Source organism: Calonectris borealis, chromosome 10, assembly GCF_964195595.1.
Source record: "Calonectris borealis chromosome 10, bCalBor7.hap1.2, whole genome shotgun sequence".
Lineage (NCBI taxonomy): Eukaryota > Metazoa > Chordata > Aves > Procellariiformes > Procellariidae > Calonectris > Calonectris borealis.
In genome coordinates this window covers 3048513-3074146 of record NC_134321.1, presented here as the reverse complement: position 1 = coordinate 3074146, position 25634 = coordinate 3048513, and the positions used below count along the sequence as shown (strand labels likewise).

The following is a 25634-nucleotide window of genomic DNA, read 5'->3' as shown; positions in this document are numbered from 1 at the left end:
AAGTATCAATAGCCTAGCTGAACAAGTCAGACCTAATTAAAAGAAAGCACTGATGCAAGATCTGACCTTTTTTGCTGCATTCTTTCTGTCTTGGAAATGTATATCCATTTTAAAGCAAAGTATACTTCCAACTACCCAGGCTCTGTTACACAGAGTATAGCGATGCTGGGGTCTTTAATTTCTTTAAGCTGTTAATTCCTTAGCTGCAATTTTGTGTATTGACTTCAGCAACATCATACATTTGGCTTTGAACCAAGAAATCAGAAGACTTTTGAATGTTCAGCTCAATACTGCTTAGTTAATAGTTCCAATGGTGCAGCAGACAGTTTTATTGTACTGTAGGAGGCAAGCTATAAATCACAGGTAAGACCTGCCTGTATTTATTGCACAGAAAGCCTTTGTTCGAGATCGTTTTACTACAATTAAAAGGTACATATTCTCAAGGAACCTATAAAGTAGTTTTGCTTATAAAGCACAGGGCTGCACCAGTATCAGCCTGGTTTTGAGTAAGGAAAACCGGTGATTTAATGTTAGAGGAAAGCATCAGAAGGATACCAAAGAAATAAAGTATATCTTATGGCAAGATATAAAATGCAGTGGTGTAGATTTTAAAGGAGATGGCAGAATTTACAGAAGCTGACTATCCCAGGCAGTTGGCAAATGGACTAAAGAAGACAAATTTAAGACTTGCCAGAAGGAAACCCTATATCAGGGGATAGAAATTCAAGTGCTCTGCACAGAAAATGTAAATAAGGCAATAGACGTCTAAGAGGACTGCGGTCAAATGAAACGCAGAGAAACAGCTTCATGCTGAGGAGGGAGGATGTGTTGTATGTGGAAAAATATCAAGTATAAGACCACTGGGAGGAATTTGGGAACAGCTGTCACTGGTAAGTTACTGTATAAACGGTTATGAAACTTGAATAGTTTATATTGAGAAGAGCTGTTTAAGAGGTAATTGCCTTTAGCTACTTTTTCATGCCTAAACATGTTAAAAAAACCGTTCTGTATAAGCTAAAAAATATAATAAAAAGCAGACCCCGTAGTTTTGCAGTAAGTGGTAACGCTCACCCTAGGAGGTGTACTGGGATTTGGCTGTTGAAACGCAGGATCTTTGCTGTTTTCTGTGCAGGCGTTTGCTTGGTAGATGTCAGTAAGTGAGAAGAGATTATGTACACAAAGTACACAATCAAAGCATGGCAACTTATCCTGACGAGTATGTGGGAAGAGTCCTTCTAATAGACAAGGACGTTTTTGTGCATGGGTGATGACTACACAGATACGGGTAAATGTGTTAGTGAAGAGACCTTGAGCTTTAGTCTCCTAGCTGAAGAATCGGAGCCCGAGTAACGTGTCTAAGAGTTGCCGGCAGGTAGTAAAGTCTGTTTGGCTGCTGAATGCAAGATTCATATTAAGCAAGGTTACCAATTTGCCGTAGTAATGATAGAACTATTCCCTTTCAGCTCTTCTGGAAATTCAGATGTGTTGAAGTGTTCAGTGTTTGTCTTAGCTCTTGATGTGTTTATTGCAAAGGGAAGCTGCAATGCCCAGGAGATGCTGGACAGGCACCTTCTTTGCTCTATTCCCTGTAGGGAACCCTACTCTGTTGTTGTTTTAAGGTTTTTCAAAAGGGAACACCTGGTCTGCCAAGCTTATAGAGTACCAAAAACCTCAAAACAAACACCATGTATTATAGCTAAAATCATACTAGCAAGGGGAAAAGCAAATTGATATTAAAAGTAACAAAACTATATGAGATACTACTCAACAAATACATTTGAGTGGATGTGTCATGTTGCATTTCTGATAACAGATAAAATTACTTTGGTTTTCTACAGTTTTCGTCTTTACAGATTATTGTGTGAAATATGTGATGAAACTGAAGTACCAGCCTAGATTTTCATCAGGAATATAGACTCGAGGCTATCCGATACTGCCATCTTCTACGTTGTCCACAGGATAGAACTGGTGTCCTACTAGATAAAATCTACAGAGTTTCCCGAATTCTTTGCCCAAGTAAAACCAAGCAGCTGCAGTTAATAAAAAGCTGTCGGTTGTCCCACAACTGTCTGGGAGCATTCGTTCACTAGCGGAGAGAAATGACATTGGAGGGAAGACGACAGGAGAGTTGCTGAGTTGTGCAAAATCAGCAGTGTTGCCCTGCACTAATGCTGGAAATATTGCAGGGCTTTCTCATTTGTGCAAGGTGGTGTCTTTAGGAAGAGCACAGCATAAAATAAAAGCCAAACTATAAAGCATTCTATATTAGGCTACACTAATATTTTTTGATATTTAAAAAAAAAATTGAATTGAAATTGCTGTGAACTGTGGAATTTAGGCAGTATTGGTTTCAAAAACATATTGTAAGTGTAGTGTATATATTTAAACATGCAGTTTCGTTTATCTTCTTAACTTGACAAGTGCCCTGATTTACGCACAAAGCTTCTATTCTTAGCTAAAAAGACAGGGGATGTGACTTAAGGATTGTCATGATACTTGCATGACGCTGAGCTCATTTGTTATAGTCCTTAAACTGTGAAGTTCAACATTTGGTTCAGTCTTCCTCAAAATGAAGGATTGGTTTCTCAAAAGATTATTTGAAATTTTTTCAAAACTGAACTTGGAAAAAAATAATAAATTTGTGTTAAAGAGCAAAAAGCTCCACACCGTGTTAGCTCTCCCACGGAGGCATTAGGCACAGCTCTGAGGTTTTATGCCCCTGAAGGTTCCGTTAATGGGCACCCGTTTCAAATACAATTTCTTGTACAACTTGCATACCAGGTTCACCTCTCACTGATTTTATAAATAATTCTGGAAGTATCTCTGTAACTTTTGCAAGTGGGGCATGAGAACCTAATCAGGTTAGATGGCTGGTGAACTTCCCTGTGTATAAATTATGGATTTGAGGAGATTTGATGAAGTTGTGTATCTTTAGCTGTCTCTGTGTGCGTGTACTCACCATCTGCTTTCAGGAGAGGGATGATAGAGGGTCATTAAACCATAATGGTATTTACTGGAGTGGAAGCATCGGAGACAGCCGGGTGACCACATCCCAGGTTGAAGAAACAGGAAATAATTTAAACTCTCTTCAGAGGCTGGAAAGCATAAACACCACGTGAAGCAGCAGATAATGTAGGGGTATGCTGCAGCTCTCAACCACAACCTGGGGAAGGAAAATAGCTAGGGGCCCACAGGAATAAGGAAAACTGGATGACACTGTAAAAGCAATTTCTCCTTTGAGTCCTTGAGCTTCTTCTGGATGAGTAACAAACACAGGTAGGCTGCTGTTCCCCACGGGAGAAATGAACAGTTGGTTTATGAAAGCTGGAGTTCTAGCCCGTAGTATTTAAAATGAAAATACACTATCTGGCTGTTTCTTGGTAGCCTAAAAACTCTTGATTATACTAAATGTCTTTTTCCTAGTATCAAATGGAGGTAGCATTTAAAAGTTAAAGATCCATACATGAGGGTTAACAAGGTTTTTGCATTTTCCAGACACGCTAACAGTGATGCAGCCTTAAATGTCAATTGATTTAGAATATCTTTTAACCTTACGTCAATATTAGGGTTTAGTGTAATTCTCCCATAAGAAATCTCCAGAGTGATCTCTGTGCTTGGTAAGTACAGCTTACTTTCAGCTTATTATTCCCTTAAATGCTGTTTCTTTCCACCTATTGCCTAGACGTTACATGTGCTAAGCTCTGTGTAAGCATAATCACACAGTCTTACTCACTATAAAATGACACGGGTAACATCACTATCTGAGCAGCAGCTAGGACTTCAGAAAACGTCTGTCTGTCAAGGCTTTTCCCTCTGCTTTTCCTCTGGCACTACAAGCAAAAAACTGTCTTTCATGCTCGTGCATACCAAATTATAATGTCTGTCCCCAGGTTGAGATTAGTGATTATGGATGAGCATCGTGATAGACTTTCAATGGGCTGCTATTTGTTCACCTCTGAAAATCAACCTCTTGAAAAGTGTATCGAGGTAAATTCTCCAAATGACTATGGATTAAATTTGGCCCAGCTTAACTACTGGTTTTCATTAGCTATGACCAATCTTGGAGACGCATGAAAAATCCATCCTGCCTAGGGATGGGTGAAAGCATTATGCTGAATTTCAGATCTGAATGGTTTGCAAGAAGGGCTCCTGCTACAGACAGGCTTGGATGAGTGAGGTCCAAGAGAAGCCAGGAAAGAAAAAGTAATTCAAGGAGCTTTTTGTTTCTTAAGAGGTGATAGGCTGCAGTGAAACATACTGAAAAAGTAAATACAGTTGTGAGGGATGTGTTGCAGAGCTGCGGAAGTTCTCTGATAAATTGTCTTTAACATGTAAGCTTGACCACTTCACCTGCACTCTGCTCACTAATCCATCACTTACATTGCTGCCTCCCATGTCCCAAGCTTGTGAACAGCTGGAAACATCTCAGTTTTTATTATACTAGAAACAAAAAATCCTTTTCCTCCAAATATACCTATCATATTTCTTAAAAATGAATCAACAGGATGAAAAGTAAATAAAACAACTGTCTTAGCTGGAGACACAGAAAAGATATTTGGTCTTAAAATCCTGTCTGGTTTGAAGTACAATTTCTTACATTCCATCATGGTTAAAGATATAAATTTCATGAATTAAGTTTTTTCATCAATTTGTTGAGTTATGTGCACCTGAGTACAGGTTTTCAGTTTCCCAGGATGTCAAATTTAACGTGCTGTGTGTATTACAGCAGTTCAATATCATGTAAACATTATATATCAGCTCTTTTCTTTCTCCAAAGTTTTGTTTAGCACCTAAAATAGTTGGAGGTGGAGTTTGAGAGATGCAGTAAGTAGATTTCCCATCTGTATTTAAGCTGTTCAGCTAAAAATCTTGCTTGCGAGGCCTTGATGTGTGGGGGCTGTTGGAAACAGCGCGGAAGCGTGCCTCGCACACCGCCCGGCTCTTTGGGGGGTGCAGCCCTGCGCGCGGTGCAGCCCTGCGCACGGTGCCACCGCCACGCGGCTGGGGCCAAGTCACCCGACCCCGGGGGGTCTGCAGAAGTTCACGCTACAGAAAGATTTCTTTCCAACTAGAAGAAAAGTGCAAAAAGAAGGGAGAAATGTGTCTGAAGAGCCCATAAAACCACGATTTATGGGTTTCACGTTCCTAATTCTGGTATTTTTAAAAACCATCTAGTCTTTTAGTATCGTCGCTCTGTCCTCAGACTTGCTGCAGTGCGTGTATAGACTTACTTGAAGGGGTTAGGAAAAAAGCTTAAAAGTGGAAATGCCACATCCCCACTTAAAAGTGGAAATGCAAAATTCTGGTTTTCTGTTGCTGCCATACGCAGGCTTTCATTCTGGAGCAGAAACTTTATTCTCCTTGGCACTGTGGGGTGTTTGTGAGCTGGCTGGGCACTGCTAGGAGGACGCACCCGACAGCCCCCGACACAAGGCCTGTGTTTCTTTTGCAGCTTTGCGTAATTCGCTGCTGCACGGGACAGCTCCGGGAGGGACGTCCATTCTTCCCCACTGTCACAGCATGATGACAGCACCCACCAGAAAGGGGAAGGCCTGAGTGGTTTTTCAGAGTTCTCCAAACGGAGGTATTTTCTGTGTTGGAACTTAAAGAAGGGCGATTCTTAAAATGGATGACGCTGTACTTGGCTTGGCCATCCAAAACGCTTTGGTGTGGCGTGGCGAACCTGGGGCTGCGTGAAGGAGCGCCAGATGAGATGGCATCAGAGCTGGAGGCAGCAGAGCCTCAAATTCATACAGATAAGTCTCCTGATTTTGAGTTGTTTTGAATTATCCTTTGCTTCCAATTCATTTTGCATATGGCAGCTGAGGCTTTGTGGTAATGTCTCCTGGTTTTCCAGTGAAAGCGTTGGCAGTACGACATCTCAGAGACAAGTCCTTGACAGCAGGACCCGTTTCACTCTTGGGACACAAAGGCTGTGCTCCTGTGCTCCAAGGACGTGCTTGTTCTGCAAGACTTTTCCAGCAGTACTTGAGAGGCTGATAAAACAGGGTTTGTGAAAACGCTTGTGGAGCATATCGAGTTTGGGGAGGCTCCGCTGGTGGAGCTAAATGCTTTCCGAACCACTGCTCTCAATGACTGTGCGAGGTTGAGGGCTGAGTGCGACTCTGTTTGCAATGAGGATCAAAACCTCACTGAGCTGTTTAGCTCCAGTTTTCAGTTGTGTTGTGCAAAGGTGATTTATGTTGGTTTTTAATCTAGAAAATATTTAGCCGTTTTGAATCGTCCCTCGTTTTCTGTGCCTGTGCGTGCCCCTCCCGCTCCCCGGGTTGCCAGGAGATACCTTTCTAATCAAGTTTGTCACTAACTAATGTGCTCCTGTTTCAGAAAATGAAATCGGCAGAATCGACTTTCTGTCTATGAGGTTTGAGGGCACGTTTCAGGCAGGAGACGGGTCAATACTCAAAATATTACAGTGAAATAATTTGAGGATGTGATTTTCCAGGGGGGTGTGGGGGGGGTGGATGTGTATTTCTTGGTTCAGAAAAAAGTTGTTGCCAGTCGATTAGCTCTACCCCCTGTTGCTATTCTGCATGTACAAGGTGACAACTTTTTTCTTTAAAGCCTGTCAATTTTGTGACTATTTTCTACTTTGTATGTGGCAAAGCTAATCAATATGATAATTTGAATTCCCAGTCAAGGGTGAAATTCTTATCATTTATCATATTTAAGTTCATTCCATGGAAGTGTAGGCCAAAGGAAAACACCAGACAGAGAAGTGTTTCAGGAGCTGGCATGGCTCATACCCGCTTGTCCCAGCTGGAACGCGATTTGTCCCTGCAAGGGAAGTGTACTTTGTCAGGATATTTGGCTTGCTAGGGTTATTAATAAGCACACGTTAGTGGTGCTTAAAAATGAGTTTAGAGGATGGGTCTGGCTCTTTTATTTATTTTATATGAGCACTGTTTTTGTTCTCATCCAGTACATTTAAGTACCCCTGCGCTGATCGGAAGGTCAGCATTGCTAGCTGTCTTTCCCTCTGTGCAAGTATACGTGGGTATCTGACACCCCCGTGAATTCAGTTCCTGCGTCCGTCTGAAAGGTGCCTTCAGGCCGCGGTCCTGCAGCCAGGGCTGGAGGCGAGCGTGCACCGCAGGCGGCACCGTGCTTTCGTCCCCGCGTGGACCTGGGGGCTGGCGGCCTTGTGGCCGTAAGGAACAGCCGCAGGTCTCACAAGCACCGCGTTCCTGCCGGGGTGGCTCAGGGACCCTTGATCTAGACCATGGTCATAATCGGGAGACCTTGTTTATCAACTCCTGTCCAATACCCCCAGACTCCCATTGCAAAATCAGCTCACTGGACGGTCCTGGAAGAACACTGCAAGTTATTAAGAATTACTAACTGTAGTCCCATGCATTAGAAGTCACGGATGATGGTGTAGGCACGCGTTTCCCTGGGTCAGAGACACAACGGATCGGCCAGTCCTGTCTCTCGTGGAGCTGAAACCACCAGCGTGTGGAGGTCGGCACAGCAGCCCCCGTGTGCTCCTGAGCCACAGCACTGCTTATCAAGGGTGCGAAACCTCTGCAGCACTGCTTCCAGGCAAAGGAAAACTTTCCTGGGGGTAGTTTTTGCAATAAATTTGAAATGTAGGTCAGGATTCATGGAAGTTGCCTGAATTTTTAAGTACATTTAAATTATCCTCTGCGTGTTTTTTTTTTTATATTTTCAGTGAAGGAAACGTGGAAACAATCAACGATCATGTCTTCATCATTATAAAAAGCAATAGTTTCACATCTGAGTTTCAAAGCAGATAGAGCTCAGTAGAATTAATTGATCTTTGGATAGACTTTAATATTCTTGCAAACCTAAAAGTCTGAGGGCTGCTGGGCTTGAGAACCTCTGCAGAAGTGAGCAGACAGAAGGAACAGACAGATAAACTAAGGACGTTTAAAACTAGTAACTCTGTAGACTGAAATTAAATACTTTTATATCTCCATACTCAAAACAATCCAGTCTTGTGATTAGCACTCAATAGCAGTGCCTGCTGTGCCTTTACTGTGATTTTCTTTCTCATGCGTAGTGATTTAAAAAAAAGGAAGAAATAGGATTTCTCCTGCTGTGTTTGTAACTATCAGCTTTGCTGCTTCTGTCTCTTGTTTTCAGGGAAGCCACAGCCTCCTTGCGCTCCATCTTCCACTGCAGAGGCTGAAATCAGCATATGTGCATTGCTTATAGCATCTCGCTCCCAGAAGAGCCTGAGCTGTATCTCGGCTTATCTCCTGCTGCCCAGCGTCTGACTCGTGTAATGCCACTGAGCGCGTTCTCTTGCAAGCATCACTTTGATTGAAATATTTATCTTTCTCCTGTTTTATCTATAACTTCTAGCTCACTTTGGGTATTTCATGGAGTTCCCCTTGATAATGTGGTAGTCGTAAAATACTGGGGAATGTAAGGGTTGTGCCTTTAGCTGCTGCTTTAATTAAAATAAAATCAAATAAGGGCTCCTTGTTAAATGTTGGCGAAGGTTTATAATGCGTATAGTTCTTTTACAATGAGTATGCTATACGTAGAACTGATTTAACTGATAAATTCTGTGATGCAGGTATTTATCACGTTACAATATTTCTTCCATCCAGTGCCATTTCTATTATTTCCACTATGGACTTCCCCAAAGCCTATTGGAGCTAATAGGCTTCTATTAGCGTCAATGATCTGTAAGTCAGGCCATAAAATGATCTATTTCTGCTCACTGGTGATAGCTATTAGTCATTGTTTTAACTGTCTTAACAGGAGATAAATTAACATACTACTGTTGTAACTTAAATCATAGGATTTAAGTTTTACTACATGCAGTAAATTCTTATCTGGCTATTCAAAAGATCACTTTAATTATATGGCAAGGGAGACTCCATCCATGCAAGGTGGGAGAAGAATCTGCTGTTCAGGGAAGGGCTTAATCAAGGGAAAGGCTTGAAAAATCTATATGCTGGAGATGGCTTCAGTGTCCAAATATTGCCTGTGCATCGAGACTTGGCCTCATGTCCCTCCCGGCTCCTTTTCTTTCCCCCCGTGCCCTCCCCGTGTTGCTGTGCTCTCGCCCTGGGTAATGAGCGGAGGAGCTTCAGGCGGCTCCTCCTGGGCCACCGCTGGGACTTGGGAAGGGGGAGCAGCTTCAAGAGGCAGCGGGAGCGTACTCTGGTCCTTACAGCCACCGTCCCCAGGTCTGCTGCTCGCAGGAGCAGAGGCTACACAGAGCCCTAAGCCGGGGCTAACAGGAACACAAATTTCTGTTCACACGTTTTGAAGCTGTTATACATAAATCAATGCTGCAGTCAAGTTTGCAAACCTTATTTCCTTTCATCTGTTTCCTATGACAAGAAAACCGAGGGCTTAATGTGATATCTCAATAAATCCTCATGCTACGATCCAGCCATTCCTGAAATGCCATGCGGCTCAGATCATTTGACATAGTTATCTACTGCAGAGATGGCTCTTGTTTTGTCTGGCCGTGGGGTTGCTTCCTCCAATAATTGATATTCCAGATTGAAAACTAAACTGTGTGCATTGCCCCCTTCTTTTGCGTACCTCTGCCAGCTGCTCGGCGCTTACCAGCTTGACAGCCTCTGGCGATGAGGGAGTGCACAGCCAGCCTTATTTTTTTTTTTTCCTAGCAGGAGCCAATGCTTAGTGCAAGGATGTCTTTAAACAAACACACTGCTTCTATGAAAAATGGCAGAGGCAGAAAAAGGCAGTAATATCGCATAATCTGCATAGTCAATATAAGCAAATGCAAGCGTGTTTTCAGCCCTCTAATAGGGTATCGTAAACATGCAGGGTTTATGGCATTCTGCTGAAGAACAGCTCCCATAAATTACATGCAGTGCAATTTCTTTGTTTTCATTCTTAAGTTTATTTCCTTTTATGTTTAGTAATTAAATCAGAGCAAAAGGATTGCATTATGGAGTGTACCCAATAATAGCGGTGATTACATGGAGGTGTCATAGGAGTCACTTTGTTTTGCTGTGCACGGTGCGTGTTGTTGGTCTGCCAGCCAGGCTTCACATCGCTGGGACGGGTCACCTCCCCTGAAACAGCCGGGAACTCCTGCCCTCCCCTTATTTCATAGCAAGTCACTTAGGGTTCAATCACAGTTTTTAAATCACATTCTCTAGAGAGTTATTGTCCTGGCAGGAGGTATCTCCAAGGAGCTCCACAGTGCAAAGCCGTGCATGACCATGACTCTTCTAGCTTGGGGTGTCCCCAGCCCTCTGCTTTGCAGCCTGGGGCAGGGGCTGGGCTGGGGCTCTCGGTGGCCGTAACCTCTGGCCAGATCAGGCGGGCGGCTGCTGCTGTGTCCATGGTACTTGTTTTCAACTGCAGTCATCTGCAATTTTGAGGTTTTGAAATTGCTAATGAAGTTCCTATGTACGAAGAGACCAGTATGTTTTCTGTTACAGCCGATTCATTCACTGAATTCCAACTCAGAATTACCCCAAGAGACATCATTGCCTGGGCAGCGGCACTCACTTCTCTTTATACACCAAGTCTTAAAGAGTTTGCTTCTCCATCAGAGCTGCTATCAGGTGTAGTACCACCATGGCAAACAGATGCCTCCAGCCTTCGGTGGGCTTCCTTTGGCTGCTTGGTTGTTTGATTTTGGAGGATTTACTCTCCCAGTGGGAGGGAAAACTTTGTTTCAGTCCAGTCCAGACTGAAGATCTGAGCCATTCCAATCAACTGTTTCAAGGCTAAATTAGCCCATTTTGTATGGCCATGGTCAAGGCTAGACCTCCATATCTCTGCTTCCGTATTAGTTTCCTTGGGGAAAAGCTTATTTTTTTAATGAAACTAACACTTTTAGGTCTAAAAGCCAGACTATTTGATAGCAAAATAACAAACAGGATTTTGACTGAGCTGTGTCTTTAGTTTAGATTTGCAAAGGAAACGGTGACGTCACTATTTCTGCAGTAAGAAGAATGGCAACGGGTGCGCGAGGCGTGCTGTGCCTTCACTTGGTGTCCTGGCTGTGAGTCCGGCCTCGCTGCTGGAAATAGTCCACTGATAGCGGGAGGAAAAGCGGGCTGGGAGTCTGTAAATTCTCTTATTTCGCTGTGTTGTCTCATTGCGTGGGTTCCTCAGTTTCGCACAAAGAGCTGAGCCATTTGGCTTTGCACCATGAACTGTGCCGACTCCGTACGTAAGTGTGATGAGAAATGGAGCACCTAAACCAGGCTGCAGGCAGGAGAACTGCTGAGAGCAGCCGAAACGCAATGCCTTCGAACACAAATAAAATGGGATTTAATATTGTAAGCAGGATGCCAGGCAAGTCGGAGAAGTGACTGTGAAGGCCCCCGTGTTAAGGAGTCCACGTGGTCTGGGCTTTTCCTCTCAAGGAAACTGTTCGCTCAGAAGACAACCTGCAGAGCAGGGAATGCTTTCTGACACCTCGTGTCAAGCTTTTGTCAGGGCTTATTTGTAGTACAGCGTTTAAACCGCCCCAGGATGGTTTTTGTCTCTTACAAATCAATTGACAGCCAGAGGCAAGGGTAGAGCAGCCACGTTGTGTTTTAAATATGCATACAGAAATTCACTTTAAATACCATGTAATTAAGAGTGCTGCTAAGATGCATCGAAGGTTTCTGGGCTAACGTAACGCTGAGTTAAGACTGTCGTGATCTCCTGACCAACTTGAGAAGTGGTGCAGAGCAACCTCGGCTCCAGCTTTGTACCTCTGAAACAGATTCAAGCTACAAGACAGCCTGTGAGCCCAGCCATTGCAACGTTTTCTTATTTTTATGTAAAATGTGCAAAGCATATATACATTTTTTTTCCTTTCTTCTATGCCTCCTTCTGGTCTTTCTTACCTTAAATTCTGCTAGAAGGAAATGCTGAAAAGCTTTGAGCAGCAAAAATTCTTCCCCGAGTTCAAGAATAACCAGCTATTCCCTGGGCATTGCGTCCTCTGAGACCCAGGTCCAGGAGTTTAAGTTCATTACTTGATTCTACTTACTGCCAGCAATTAAAAAAAAATAGATTTTGTACATGGTTGATTTGTATTGTATTACTACTTGAATAAAATAATTATACAGATAATGCTAAATATAGCCATATACCAGACAGGCCCATTAAAAAGAAATACATTTTTTAAATTTTTTTTTTTAAAAAGAGTGAAAAATGAGGTGCATTTATGACAAAATAAGGTTAGTGGATTTTTTAGTACTTCATGTAAGTTTTCCCAGCTTGAGGTTAAAATCTATTTTTAATATTTTATACAACAACAGGAGTAGCAAGAAGCTGTGAGAAATGTTTTCTGCAACTAATGTTTCATAGTTCAAGAATTGAGGGGTTTTATTAAGAATTCGCTATCCCAGACGAGCGACGGGTCATGGGGGCCGGGCAGTGGGACTCGGCCACTTGCGGTTCTGGCACCCACCGCGCGTAGCTGATCATTTAGATCAGCTTTGTACTGTTTTGAATATTTGATATATAACTTGTTTTGATTATTTGCAAAAGTCTTCTGGGACATTGCTTTTCCCAGACTGTGTGAATCTTTCAGATTCAAACTGAATAAACATACTGAAGGGTTATCAACTGGAAATAATATTTCAGAAAATATTTTGCAGTGCCACCTCACAGTCCGCTAAAATTGTTACAGGATACGATCACCGAAGTATAGGTTTCATTAAAGACACATTAAACTTTTAGCTATTATTTATCCAGCCCTTCATTCGGACCATGTTAGTTTTTTTAAAGATCCCCTAAGAGCTAGAATTTAGGCCCCGGTATGCCAGCAAATGCTGAGAGAGAAATCCACCCTCTTTACTTTTGCTTCCAGCTACTGTTGGAAGCCTATTTTTATCAGTAAGGAAAAAATATATACGGCTCACAGGATGCCGTTAGTTTGAAAAATCAGGGAGGATTTCTTTTTGTCTGAGAGGAGCAGAACTTTAATGGCATCCCAGCAGAAATAAAGTGCTAAGCTCCTAACCTTGTGCTTGGAAAATTCAGAGGGTGAAAGCAGTTCCCTTCAAACACTCGAATTCCAGGCAACCTTTTAAAATAAACTTTGAAGGGAAAACAAAACACTAAATAATCACATAACAGGAAAATCAAAATGGTTGGTGTTTTTTTTTCTCCTTCCCTAGATGACTTTTGAATTTAAGAAAACAGTTAAAAACATTTCTAGGTCCAAGCATCTCAATTATCTGGGTTTGAAACCTTCTGCCGGTAATAGGTGATGAGGGAATTGTTGTTTTGACAGCCTGCATTCCCAGCAATACGCTGAGTATGAGACTGGCTTCTGATCACCTTTTCAAAGTTAAAAAACTTGCTTGTTGTTTTTCCTTTCTAAGTTCCATTTTATACTCTTAAGAAACATCCAACCTGTAGCGCTGAAGGAAGGCAGCACGCCGGGTAAAGCGTTCTTCCTAACGTGCATGTATGTCCAATACACTTGATTCCCCCTGTGGAACTCCTATGGAGAAAGTTCTCCTTTTGTCTTTGAAATAAAATGGATTCTTTTGTATGCTCCAGAAGTGAAAAGTAAAATGTCATTAAGATGCTGATTTTAGAGATATCACAGAAATATCTTCAATATTTTTGCATCATTTTTTGTTTCCTGGACAAGATAATGCTCTCTGATAATGTGTATTTTGGGAACGGACCCATTCAAGAGAGAATGATAACTTTGAATATTTGTTCAGAGAGTGAAACTGTCTCGATTCATTATCTTGAAGCAGTGACCTAGGGATAAAGGGAACTTCATTGTCAGGCAGAGTCCCTTGAGCCTTGTTTCTTTGGTGTAACGTTCTGTCAAACTGAGACAGCAATAAATTAACCCTCATTTCTTTAGGAAATTTCTGATCAAAAGTCAGATGGAGGTTAATACCCCACTTGGGCTGACAGTTTATTTTTGTATCCTGGAGTTTGCCAGTGTGTCTGTATTCTCTGGTGGAAAGAGGCTGCTTGGAGACAAGGATGGGCTGGGTTTGCTTCGGAGGTGGCTGCAGGGTCCTGCCTGGCAGCCAGGTTTGGTCGTGTGCTCTGCTCTGCATTCAGGTCTCTCACTGACAATCTTTGCTAGCAGAAAAAAGAAAAAAAAAAAAAAATTGAACATGTAATAGGCTTCATAGCCCATTTCCATTGATGGTGGATCAGTGATATGGCTAGGAGAGAAGAGCTGGACCTACTGAATGCCAACTCAAATATCTTTTGCTCTTCAAGTTAGTTTTGCTATCCCTGAAGCTGGCATTTTATTCAGAGTTTATCATTTATTGTTTGGATATATGGGATGGCCATTCATTTTAATCTTGCAAAATACTGCATTGAAAATTTTATTCTGCATGAAGTTGGGAATTGTTTTTATATTGGTGAGTTTTAAGGTAACTGTTCTAGACAATCTTCAGTAAAAGACTCTGTAAAAGAGAGTAAATTCTAATTTGTAGAAAATGCCAGACTATGAAGTTTCACTGCTTGCATGTTACTCCTGGTTTGAGCAAAGTGCCTCCCGAGTTTGTGGTGTGATGGATTCAGAACATGGCTGTCGGAAGGAAAATTGCTTTTTCTGTGTTGAGAAAAGCTGGATGTTATCTGATAGGTGCTGCCTCGGGTGAGTGTTTCTCAATATATCCCTTCCATGGAAAAGGTAGAACAATACAGAGTGACCCCTAATTAACACCAGTAGCCTTAATTTAGGCTTGCCTTTTCGTCACCCACATCTCCTTACCTAGAGATGATTTATGCTTACAAATTATTCAGGGCTTACAGGGCAATGACGGTTTCCTGGGGGCAAGACACAAAGAGTAAGGGTTGTAATAGGGTGATGTGTGGTAGTTAGTGGCTAGTAATTAAAAGGCTTTAATTACTGTCATTTTTTTCTTCGGTGGAAAATTGCGCTCTGATTCACTGGTTCAGAAGGTGAAGGGACGTGTTGCGCAGCTGGGAATATGCAGCGTTTGAGATGGATTGCTGCTTCCATGAAGTTGTTTTTGCTGGTGATAAAGGTGTGCAGGGAATACTGCAACGCAGTACAATGTTAAAAGAGTGCATGCCTGTTACTAGCTGACTCTTTTTGTGTAATCCAGAGTCTCTAATCAAGTTTTAAGCTGTGGCATTAAGTTCTGCATAAAGATAAAGTAGGTGTATTGCTTCTAAGAGTTTCTAATCATCTAACAAGTCAGAAAGGGATGGTGTCAGTGATAGTTATTTCTATACACTTTTTATTACATCAGCAACAAGATCTCTCCCTACCTCCTCACTGCTAACAGAGCTTGGTCCACCAGCCAGTTTCTTAGGGGGTATATAGTATGAGCATAAGTTACAGAGCGCTTACATCGAAAAAACTTATGTAGAAAAAACTCCAACTCTAGGGGTCGTTAATTCACTGCGGGGGGTGCTTACTGAGTTATTCCTTCAGCGATCTTTGCTAATAATGTTACAATTATATTTATTGTCTTAATCTGTTGGATGTAATCCTTGCTTCCCGTGTGCATGTGTACCTCAGTGTCCTCCTCGGGCAGGTGTGTAGCGGCGAGGAGGTGGCTCAGGCACAGCGCACACCAAAGACCCAACAGCCTGACAAACATAAATGACTGGAGTGAGTTGGGAACTGGCATCTGTTGAGATGCTGTAACTTCCTTGATATAGTGAAAAGAAATCTCTATTTAGTGAATGTGAATGAATGCCCAAAGGAGGAAACACAATGTAAAAACTGACATGGTTTTTCTTGGTCTTTTTTTTTTAGATAATTAATTTTGTGAAGCATTTCATTCCCATTTATCATAAGCATGTCTCAGAAACATGCTGCGTATGTGTCATTTGTTTTATCAGGCACAATATGCCCGTATATATTTCATAATGGGTGAATTGTGTATAAGTGCAACTCCAGAAGGGATAATTTCAGCAAAGAAGCTTGAGATAGATCTGGATCTGACAGACGTGCTGTGAGAATGAGGAAAGCGCGGCGAGAGATGCCACCGGCACGCTCCCACTACCCTTCATCTCCCCGGGCTATCTTTTCAAATTCTCTTTTCCCTTCCCTTATGCAAAAGGGAAGGCCAATATTTATCTTAGGACTCATAACAACAGTTACCACAGCAGAAAAAACCCTGTCTTTCGAGTGCTGAAAAAATTCAGTGATGTGCACATCAAAAAAGTATTACTGTGAAGATTTGCACTGTTGGGGACACATCTTTTAGGCACCTTCTATTTTTGGACGTTCAATTTTGCGGGTCACTGACTGCATCTGCTAAAGAGAGCCTGTGCCCCTCCCAACACCCAGGCCCGGATTCAGCAGAGTATTAAGAGGCTGGATCGGGTTAGGAATCTGATGCTTTGCTGAATCTGGGCCACAGCTGGTGTTCAGGAGCGGGGGCTGGCGGGAGACTGGAGCTGCCTACGCCCAGGACACTTCTTGGAGGAATGTATCACAGCGATGCTCTCTAGCAGCATGGGCTACCAGCTATTTCTGAGCAACACGCTCAAAGGCCGCTCATGATTTAAGCATCTTGGACACTTCAGAGCCCTTCAGAATTGTCTTGTCCAGGATCACTGATTTTTCACTGGTTTACCCCAGATGATGCAGTTCCTGCCCCTCACACTAACATGCTCACAAAGGTGTCCAGCTTCGACGTTGCTTTTTTGGACACTCAGTTGTGAGAAGGATATTCTTGCATCCTTATGGGCTGATGTATTGATGCAGTCCTATTGAGTGAGGTCTAATTGTGCTGCTTTCCCTAACTGCTTTTAGCATTTTGTATCTGCCACAACCTTGTTATGAATTAATTCCTCCTGCTGCTCCCCTGGAATAACACTGTTAAACAGTGTTTCCTGTTTACCCCTTTCACAGATAAAGCAATTTTCTTTAATTTAGGAAAAACCTTGTTTGTCTGTTACATGAGAGAAACCTCACTGCTTTTGCCCCATGACCCCTTACTAAAGCTGAACAGTTTCTTTAACCTTCATGTATAGAGGACGTCTCTGTGCTACCATTCAGAGCATCAGTCTGAGTGACTTTCAATTAATTATCGGAGGCTCAAGGTTATTGTTCTTCCAATTTCTGAATCAGGTGGGGAACAACCTCACCTTGCAACCAGCAGCAATGGGACTGGAGAATCCCAATGTTTGGAATTCTCTCCACCCCCTTCCAAATATTGGTGTTCCTGGGAGCAAAATACATACTGTCTGTCCTCAATATCTAGGTCATTCTGGACTTAAATTTATCTTACAAATTGCTAAGGAACATCAGCAATGGATATTCTGCAGCCTATCTGGACAGCCGATACCTGTGTTTCAGCTGGCCTTAAGAAGTTTTTCATACAGTCTAAACCTTAATCTCTTTTGCATATTCATTCTTGTCGCATCCACTTCGGACGTGGGAACAAATTCTTTCTATTTCCAACAGTCTTTTACATGTTTTAATACCATTAGCGTTTTTCTCTTCACTATTCTTTAGGCTAAGCAACTCCATTTGTTTTTTATTTATAGGATGTGTTTTATAGACCTCTGATCCTTTGTGGTGTTCTCCTTTGGATGCTTCTGTTTGGGGCAAATCTTCCTTGACATGCAGCACTACATGCATACGTGTAGTACTGCATCTGAGGCCCCCAGTGCTGGGGAGAGTGACAGGTTGCTTACCTAGCAGGAATTTTCAGATGAAAAGGACCTGCAAACCTGGTTTATACATCCCAGGCAGGGTTTTTGCGGCTTGCACAGTCACTGGGCATTGCTGACACATTCAGCCGTGTGTGGATCAGTGCAGAGCTATCACCCAGCCAGTTGCTCCCAGGCATATGTGTCTGCTATTTAATGCAGCATCCTATTTACTGCAGTACGCGGCACTTGTCTCTTACACAATTCCATCCTTCTGGTTTAGTCTGGTTTTATGTCCAATTTGTCAAGATGATTTTGAATTACATTCACATCCTCAGAGGTACCTGGAGCCTCTTAGTGTCACCAGCAGGCTGAATAAGCACACCTTCCCTTCCACCATTGCTATTAATAAAAATACTGGAAAACGTGAGACCAAAGACAGACTCATTTTGGCAGTGAACTTTCAATAATTACTCTCCAACTATAGCTTTTCAATCAGTTATATCCACCCTTCAGTAAAGTTATAGAATTGGCCTCTGGTGAAGTCTAAATTGAAAATTTCCAAAGTGATAAAATAGAAAAAACACCTGTCCTGCAAAGAGGACTGCAAGGGTGAGTCCAAGTCACAAATGGACTGCATGCAGGCAGCCCGCGTGTGTATCTTTTTAAAAATAAGTGGATAATTTTGCCTGCCAGGTAGCGAGAAGGACAAATGAATTTTGATGTTAATTCCTCTCCCAAAGCTGAAATTTTTATATTCCTCCCTTTTTACAAGCATTTGCGGGAAGTGTGGCAGACGTACCCAGTAAGAGGACGAGGTAAGCTGTGCTACCAGTGAACACTGGGTTTTGTGACTGTTTCTTTCCAGAGAGGATGCCGCATTCTTTAGAGTATTTGGGGGCTCTAAAGGAACTGATGGTCAGTCCATTTCATTGCAGTTATTTTGACAAAAAAGGCTGCATTGTTCATTGAATGTGGTATGGAGGGGTCAAAAATCAGAAGTTCAAGTAAAGGGTTTAAAATCTTCTAAAGTTAAATAATTTCACTTACAACTAATCATTTCCTCTTCAATATTTCTCTGTTAGCGCCGCTCCTTAAGTGTTAAAAGCTTAAATGAACACGTTATAGTGTCTTGTCAAAAAACAGGACGTACTCCTGCACTGCTGGGTCTGTGAAGTCTCTATACGTTTGGAAAGTATGTTTGGAGAGACGGACATGGATAATGGCGTTTTGGTGTAGCTTTGCAGACTTTTTAGTTGTGTTTCTAAGACTTGGGAAGCACCTAGCAACCACATCTTTGATGGACATAGATCTTTTTGTATGTGTATATTAGAAGAAGGTATCTTCATGTTAGGGAAAAAGGTTCTTTTGAATCTCAAAAAACTTTCTGTGGCTTATTTTCTATCTTTTTTGTGTAGACGAGATGAATTTGAGTTTATGCTAAACCTTTGTGCTCAGGTTTTGCTGGGACTGGTCTTGCTAGACTTGACCTGCAATATGCATCCAATGTAGGCGTTCTTGCATATATTTGCCATATGCCCTTTTACTTAGACATGCAAACATTTTGTGCTCTCAGAAGCTGTACGGCCCCAAGTTCTATGTAACCAGGCAGCAATCAGGTAACCCATAGCTCGGTTCTCTCTTCTGCATCCAAGCCTGAACATTATTTCTATGATACTATACTTCTGTTTAAAAAGCTTGGTAAGTCTTTGGAGGTTTTGGCACCGTGAATTGATGTCGCTATTCAGGAAAGTAGTGAATTCACGTTAGATACTTGCTCTTGCCCTCAGGTCAGATCTGTGACAGTCGGAGGGTAGGCACCACCTTAAATCTAACCTCACGTTAGTGCTCCGAGTGTTTTGTGCTTACTCTTAGCTCTTCCTTTGTTGAGGTGATTAAAAGATGCCTGTTGCTGTCTGTATGTGCAGCATGCTTCATTAACAGTGATTTATTTTGGAGTTTAGCGAATTGGCACTGTGGAGCACACCGATGTGCAGTAGAAAAACGTGAGATGATTGCTAAGGCTTGCTTCTTGCTGCTGCTGCACTACTTAGGGGTCTTAGGCATGTTTTGCAAATTTTCCTTCAGAATATTCACAAAATTGGGAGTTCATATAGCACAAATTATATCTACAAAAGTATTTTTCACATTCTGAATGCGTCCTATACCTTAGCCTTAGGTTTTTCATCTCTATTTTGTTTTTTTCAGAAGTGCTAATCATGAAACATCCAAATGGAATTACTAACAAAGAGCCATGCCTACTAACTCAGAAAAATTCACCACAAATACTTCTACTGCATGCATCTTTTTTTTTCCTTGTACCCGATTGCAGTCAGAGCTCTTGGAGTCAACTTACTTCGTCAGAATCCAATTACAAACAAAGGTGCCTTTCAAAAGAATTCAAAAAAATTCAAAAGAATTTGCAATGGATGCATTGCCAAAAGTAAAGTTAGAAAGACATCTGCACATGTGTGTTGGCACTAGGTTTTCTAATGGGATGCATTTCCAAACTGAAGCACTGCTATCTCATTTTCATCTTGAAAAAATAACTTGTATAGTCCTGAAGCTACACACGCTTCCTTCTGGAAATAAAATATTAAACTTTGCAAGTTTTCAGGCCTCTCATATTCTCTTTCAGAAGCAGTGCAAAACCCCCTGGGATTTTATAGTCAGAAAACATTTAGAAGTGGGAAGGATCTTTTCAATTATATATCTTTTGCTCATGCACAAGTGTTGCCTTTCCTAAAGTTGTTGCCATAAAAAGTCGACGTGTCTCGACAGTTTTTACACAGCTCTGAACAATGGGCCTGCTGATACGAATAGCAGCTATGTTTACAGGAAAACATTTTGAAGATTGGACTCATTCACATGTGAAATAGGGAACTATCATGAGAAATGAAAATGCAGCCGTATCTTGAATACCACCATATTTTAACCTTAGGAAAATATTTTTAATGGTAATCATCTAATTTACTTTTCACGACTTTTTATGCTAAGACAGGCATCGTTTCTCTTTGGGAAACTTTCTGTAATGAATGAGCCCGTGTTAGGAGATGTATCGGTGAAAGTCAGGGCGTGGGTTGGTGTGTGGTTCTGCAGGGCCGGGGCTCAGCTGGCAGCCGAGTTTCCAGGTACCTATTTCCAGTGCTGCTCCTGGGAGGGCGGCTACGGAGCACCAGGGAGATGGCGCTTCTGAAGCGTTGATATTAATCCAGCGGTAGCAATTCTGGGCATGATGACAGAATGGCGACAATGTGGTACTACTCCATATATTTAGAAAATGATATATGCTAGAGCCTCTTCTAGGAATATATTCTAAGGCAATTATTACAGGGTATATACTTTGGCTATAAGTGCATGGTTTCCATTAACATCAATGGAAATACCAACAGGAGTCTGTCCCATGTATAAACAGTTCGTTAATACCAAAAGCGACTGTTTCCATTCATACAGCTGAAAAATTTTCTTTGAGGCACATGCATGACCCTCCGATGTCTGCTGGTTCTCTGGAGTACATTTTGAATAAGCAAGTAATAGGGAAGACTTTCAGCTTTTTCACTGGACTTAATTAAACGTGCTGAGTACTAAAAATGTGTATTTTTAGCATAGCTTTTATTTTTGGCTGAAAGTAACACCCGAAACATCTTGGGAGGAAAGAAAGAGCCTGCTATTTTTAATGTCCTTACAAGCTAAAAAATAATTTACATTAATAATTTTGAAATGTTTTGTATTAGTTTTTAAAATGCTAAAAGAAGCATGATTTCCTGAGTAAAAAAAAAAAAAAAATCTGTTCGTAAAAACCATGAAGTAGACAGAATTTTTCCCAAAGGGGTGGTGAGTCAGGAGACGCTCTGGTAAGAGAAGCTGCAGTGGGGAGAAGTAATGAATTGAAGACTATCCAAGAATTTTCTTGCATCTATGGAATACTAGGGAATAAAATACCAAAACAACAATCCTGGTTTGAAGGGATTGTCAGGTATGTGATGCAAACAGCCTTGGGACCTGCAAACAGGACAGCCATCTCCATGGTCTTCCGTGAAGAATTGTCCCTCATCTCCATCAAGTCTCCAGAAGCACCATCCTTAAAGCCCGTAGAATAGAGGCCTGAGTTTGGTCAGATCTGGGGTTTTATTTTCCTAGTTTTTTTAACTGAAAGGCAGATACTATATTTTCTTGCCACTGGCACTGCTTACAGACAGCTGAGAAGCTGAGTGCTGTTGTTATTAATCCACATAGCAGGAGTGATTTTGGTCAGCCCTTCCGCAGGCTGGCAGCTTGCAGACGGGTCTGCGGGTGCTTTAGATGGGTTCCTGGCAGAAGGTTAAGTTGATAAGTGCTATACCTCTTGTGTTTTTAATTAGGTATCAAAGGCTGTAAGTGATTGTTCTGTTTCAGTCCCACGTAGCTTATTGCAGAGAGTGAGGAGAACAATCATAAAGCATTGCATTGCAATGTAATGAAGAGAAGCCTTTGAAGTGACACGATGGGCTTATTGATGGGAATAATACGTGGGGAAACGAGAACACAAAAGAATTTCAGCAGCTGCTGCTGAATACAAGATTTATCTCAAATCTCACTTAAACTAGTGTAAAACCAAGAGTGACTTGCCTTTGGTAGAAATCTCCTGTGTAGGTGCAATTCCAACCCACACAATTTGGTGCTTAGAAGAAAAATAGTATTTGTCCGTTTATCAAGACTATATAGGGTAAAAAATATGTTTCTTGAGTTCACTATAATCACAGAGAGTAACTGCTTAACTGTATCAATCAATATAAAGGTCTATGATGACATTTTCCTTCAAAAATTAATAATTAATATTCTAATCATTCATTTACAATGTTATTAGTTTTCATTGATTAGTCCTTCCTGCTAACCCTCAGCTAGCCTAATCAGTCTGTGTGAGAATAGATGAATATATTCAATTAATCTCTAACCCCTTCAAAGTTGCATCTTCAGATCAGAAGATAAAGATTCTTAGTCTTCTCAGTGCATTGAACCTGACTTTATTAGAAGAATCTTACCAATTTTAACTCACAAAAGCAAGCAGAGACCTCTCATGATACCCCTTCACATGCTATTAGTTATGCAGTTTGTCTTGTAAGCATGAAGGCCCCTTAGCTTCCAGCCTTCAGTGATATGAATAAATTATGTGTGTCTGACTTGATTGATTTATTTTTAATATTTAAATGCCTGCTCTGGAAAAGGTCCCTTTCATAAAAGGAGGCATTTTTTCCCCCTTGGGTTGCATGGGGGGGGGGTTACTTCACAGTGGTAAGCTGAGAAAGTCTTCAGATTGCCTGCTTACAAATTTTAACTATTTACAAGTTGCAATAGAGTGCGAGGAAAAGACCAGGTTTTACCTGGAGATGTTTTAAGGGGCTTTTCTGAAAAATTTTAGAGCAATGAGAATGCGGGTGAAATGGGAAAAGTATCCCCCTTTCCTGAGCAGGGTGGGAACATTTCCTAGAAAGTGTCGCCTTGCAGAGACTGTGTCCTTCACGTACCGGATGATGTTTGTAGAGAAAAGTGAGAGTAATTCTCATAACTTTCCTCTTAACTGTGATCTACAGAGTTAACTAATTACACTTCAGATTACTCCAGAGAGGCAGTGAGTGAATCTGCTGGTGACAGAACTGAGAGACAGAAGAAAGTCTCACAACACCCAAGTGGAAGATGCAGATACGGGTTACAATTCATAGTCCTCATCTGGTACCCAGCGTACACGGACCCTTACTTTTGCAAATTTGGTTTCCTCTGCAAGTTCCTGTGCATTTCTACTGACAATCTTCTTTTTTTCTTCTTCAGATCTAGAGCACTGATCTGAAGAAGAAGAAAAGAAGATTGTTAGTAGAACTTGCAGAGTAAACCAAATTTGCAAATCATTCCTCAGAACGATTTTAAATGAAATGTTTAAAAAAGTTTCTTTGTTGGTCTTTAGATGCAACTTTCCTGGAAAGAAAAAGAAACTGTTAAAAACAGAAGGAGCAGCAACCCTAAGTCTCCTTGTATTTTGCTTTTTCTCTTTTACAGATTAAAGGTTGCCTAAAATTTCCAAGGAGCCCTGTTATCATCTGTAGTTACCGGACTCGTCTCCTCTGACCCGGGAAGCTGAAGATGAGGTTGCTATGGGAACTGCTCGTGCTGCAATCATTCATGGTGTGCCTTGCAGGTACAGTGTCATTTTAAAACTTCTGATTTAAGAATGCCGCTGTATTTCACACTAATGCAAAAGTGCACCGCATTTTATACACCAGTGATAAAATGGCAAAGTAAGTCCCTGCTCCATGACCGGCATTACGAAAGGTTGCTGAACAGATCAAGCAGACGCTCTTAACAAGCTCCTTTCCCTGTTGATCAGTATCTCCACAGCAAAAGTGCAGTGTTTCAAAGGTCTGCTCTACCCGTTTCCAGTTCAAAGTTGCTGTTGATGAAAGTTGTTTTCCCATGTTCTGTGCTAAGCTTTTCAATGCTCAATTAAACCTACGTGGAGTATAGCTTTGAATCCCATTAAAACGGTGTTATGTTACAGCTAAGACCTCGCTCCATTTAACAAATAATTAGAATGACATATTTCAGCGATATAACCATCTTCTGTAACTGCCCTTGTTTAACTTTTTCTTCCCTGAGAGTTGCAATGTTTTGAGCGTTCCCGGCAAAATGAAATTTCCAAGGAATGTGCCTTTTTCCTGGAGCTGAAACAGTTCTTGGAAGACGTTTCAGATTTGCAGAGGGTCAGCAAAGCTTGAACCAAAGCTTTGCTGCCCTTCTCATGTGCAAGGAGTTGCTTGTCGGCTGCTGCTCGCTGAGCTGGGGGAACCGGGCTTGCGTCGCTCCACCCCGTGCCTCTGCGCCGGGATCGACAGCTCTGCGCCCCGCGGGCAGAGCGGGTGCTGCGATCACAGCAGGGCTGTCGAAGTCTGTTTTGAGTCTCTCTTTCTTTGCCGTTCAGCTATCGTCGACTATTTCCTCCTTGAATTGGCATTATTATTCTTTAACATGTATTTTGTTTGGGGGGTGTGTGTTTTAATTAATATTTATGTCACATTGGTGTTCATCTGGATTGCTCTAATTTATCTGCTGCTCAGAATGTTTTACTGCTTGGTTTAGTAACTTGCGCTTTCTTCCCTTTTATATGTGCACATTGTCAGGGTACTTTTTCAGCATTTTAGGTAATAGCAAACTACTTATAATAGCGTTTACTTTCTTCTGCTTAGCTCTACTGAACACAAAGCCACTTTTATTCCGGTACTTATGGGTACCTATTTTTGAAATTTGGTTCCAAGTCTTTCTAAATGTGCTATGACAGTTTCTGAACTGGCAGAAAATTGGATGCAGAGAGATTCTGCAATGCAGTGTCACACGTGTTTCAGGAATTGCAACTCTAGAGAAGTTAGGCTGCGGGAATACATGAAGTATGATCCTTTATTTTAAGCAAATAAACAAAATAGTGGAAAAACAAAAGCATGCAAAATACTTTCTAATTGTGATTTCTATACTTAACACATCTATTGCAAAATGTCTAGGGTCAGCAAAATAAAGTTTCAGGAGAATGTGTTCAGGGGGTTGTTCTTATCTTTTACATCTGTTTTTTAGAAAAATGCATCTCATAAGCACTGGCTTTCCCCACACTATTCTGCAACAGCATTTTTTCCTCATCTTTGAAGATTTTCAGTGCGCTGCAGGGCATGGCATCAGTTTCTCTGTCCTGCTGAGGGAGATTTAATAGAGATACGGGGAGAGGAGTGCCAAAAGTTTTGTGTGAGTTTTATATTAGGTGATGAGTGAGGAAATTGTTTCATTTTGCTGAAGGACGTAGTCGTGTAGTGGTGTGGGCTGACTTTTTTCAACAAGATGTAAATTTGGAAGTTTCTGTGTTTGCCTGCAATGTTGCACAAGCCGGCTGTAGGCATGGAAGTGATTTTGCTGCGTGAGCTATGGTGTTACCACAAAGCAGGGCTAACTCGTTTGGGGGTAGTGCTGTTAGCTAACGCACTCAGGATGCTTCCTGGATGTGTGCGAGTGTTTTCCGTAGCGCTGTGGTGTTTCGGACTATGTGAACGCATCCAGATCTGGCTGTTAAATAT

At 41.7% G+C, this 25634-nt stretch overlaps 1 protein-coding gene across 1 annotated transcript in view; it reads left to right on the top strand.

Annotated features, from left to right (window-relative positions):
- Positions 1–25634, top strand: part of LOC142086084 (contactin-4) — a 345243-nt gene that overhangs the window by 153085 nt on the left and 166524 nt on the right. Inside the window, exon 3 of the mRNA XM_075158605.1 lies at positions 23581–23719. Coding sequence (XP_075014706.1) covers positions 23665–23719 — 55 coding nt within the window. The 5' untranslated portion in view covers positions 23581–23664. The remainder of the gene's footprint in view (positions 1–23580; positions 23720–25634) is intronic.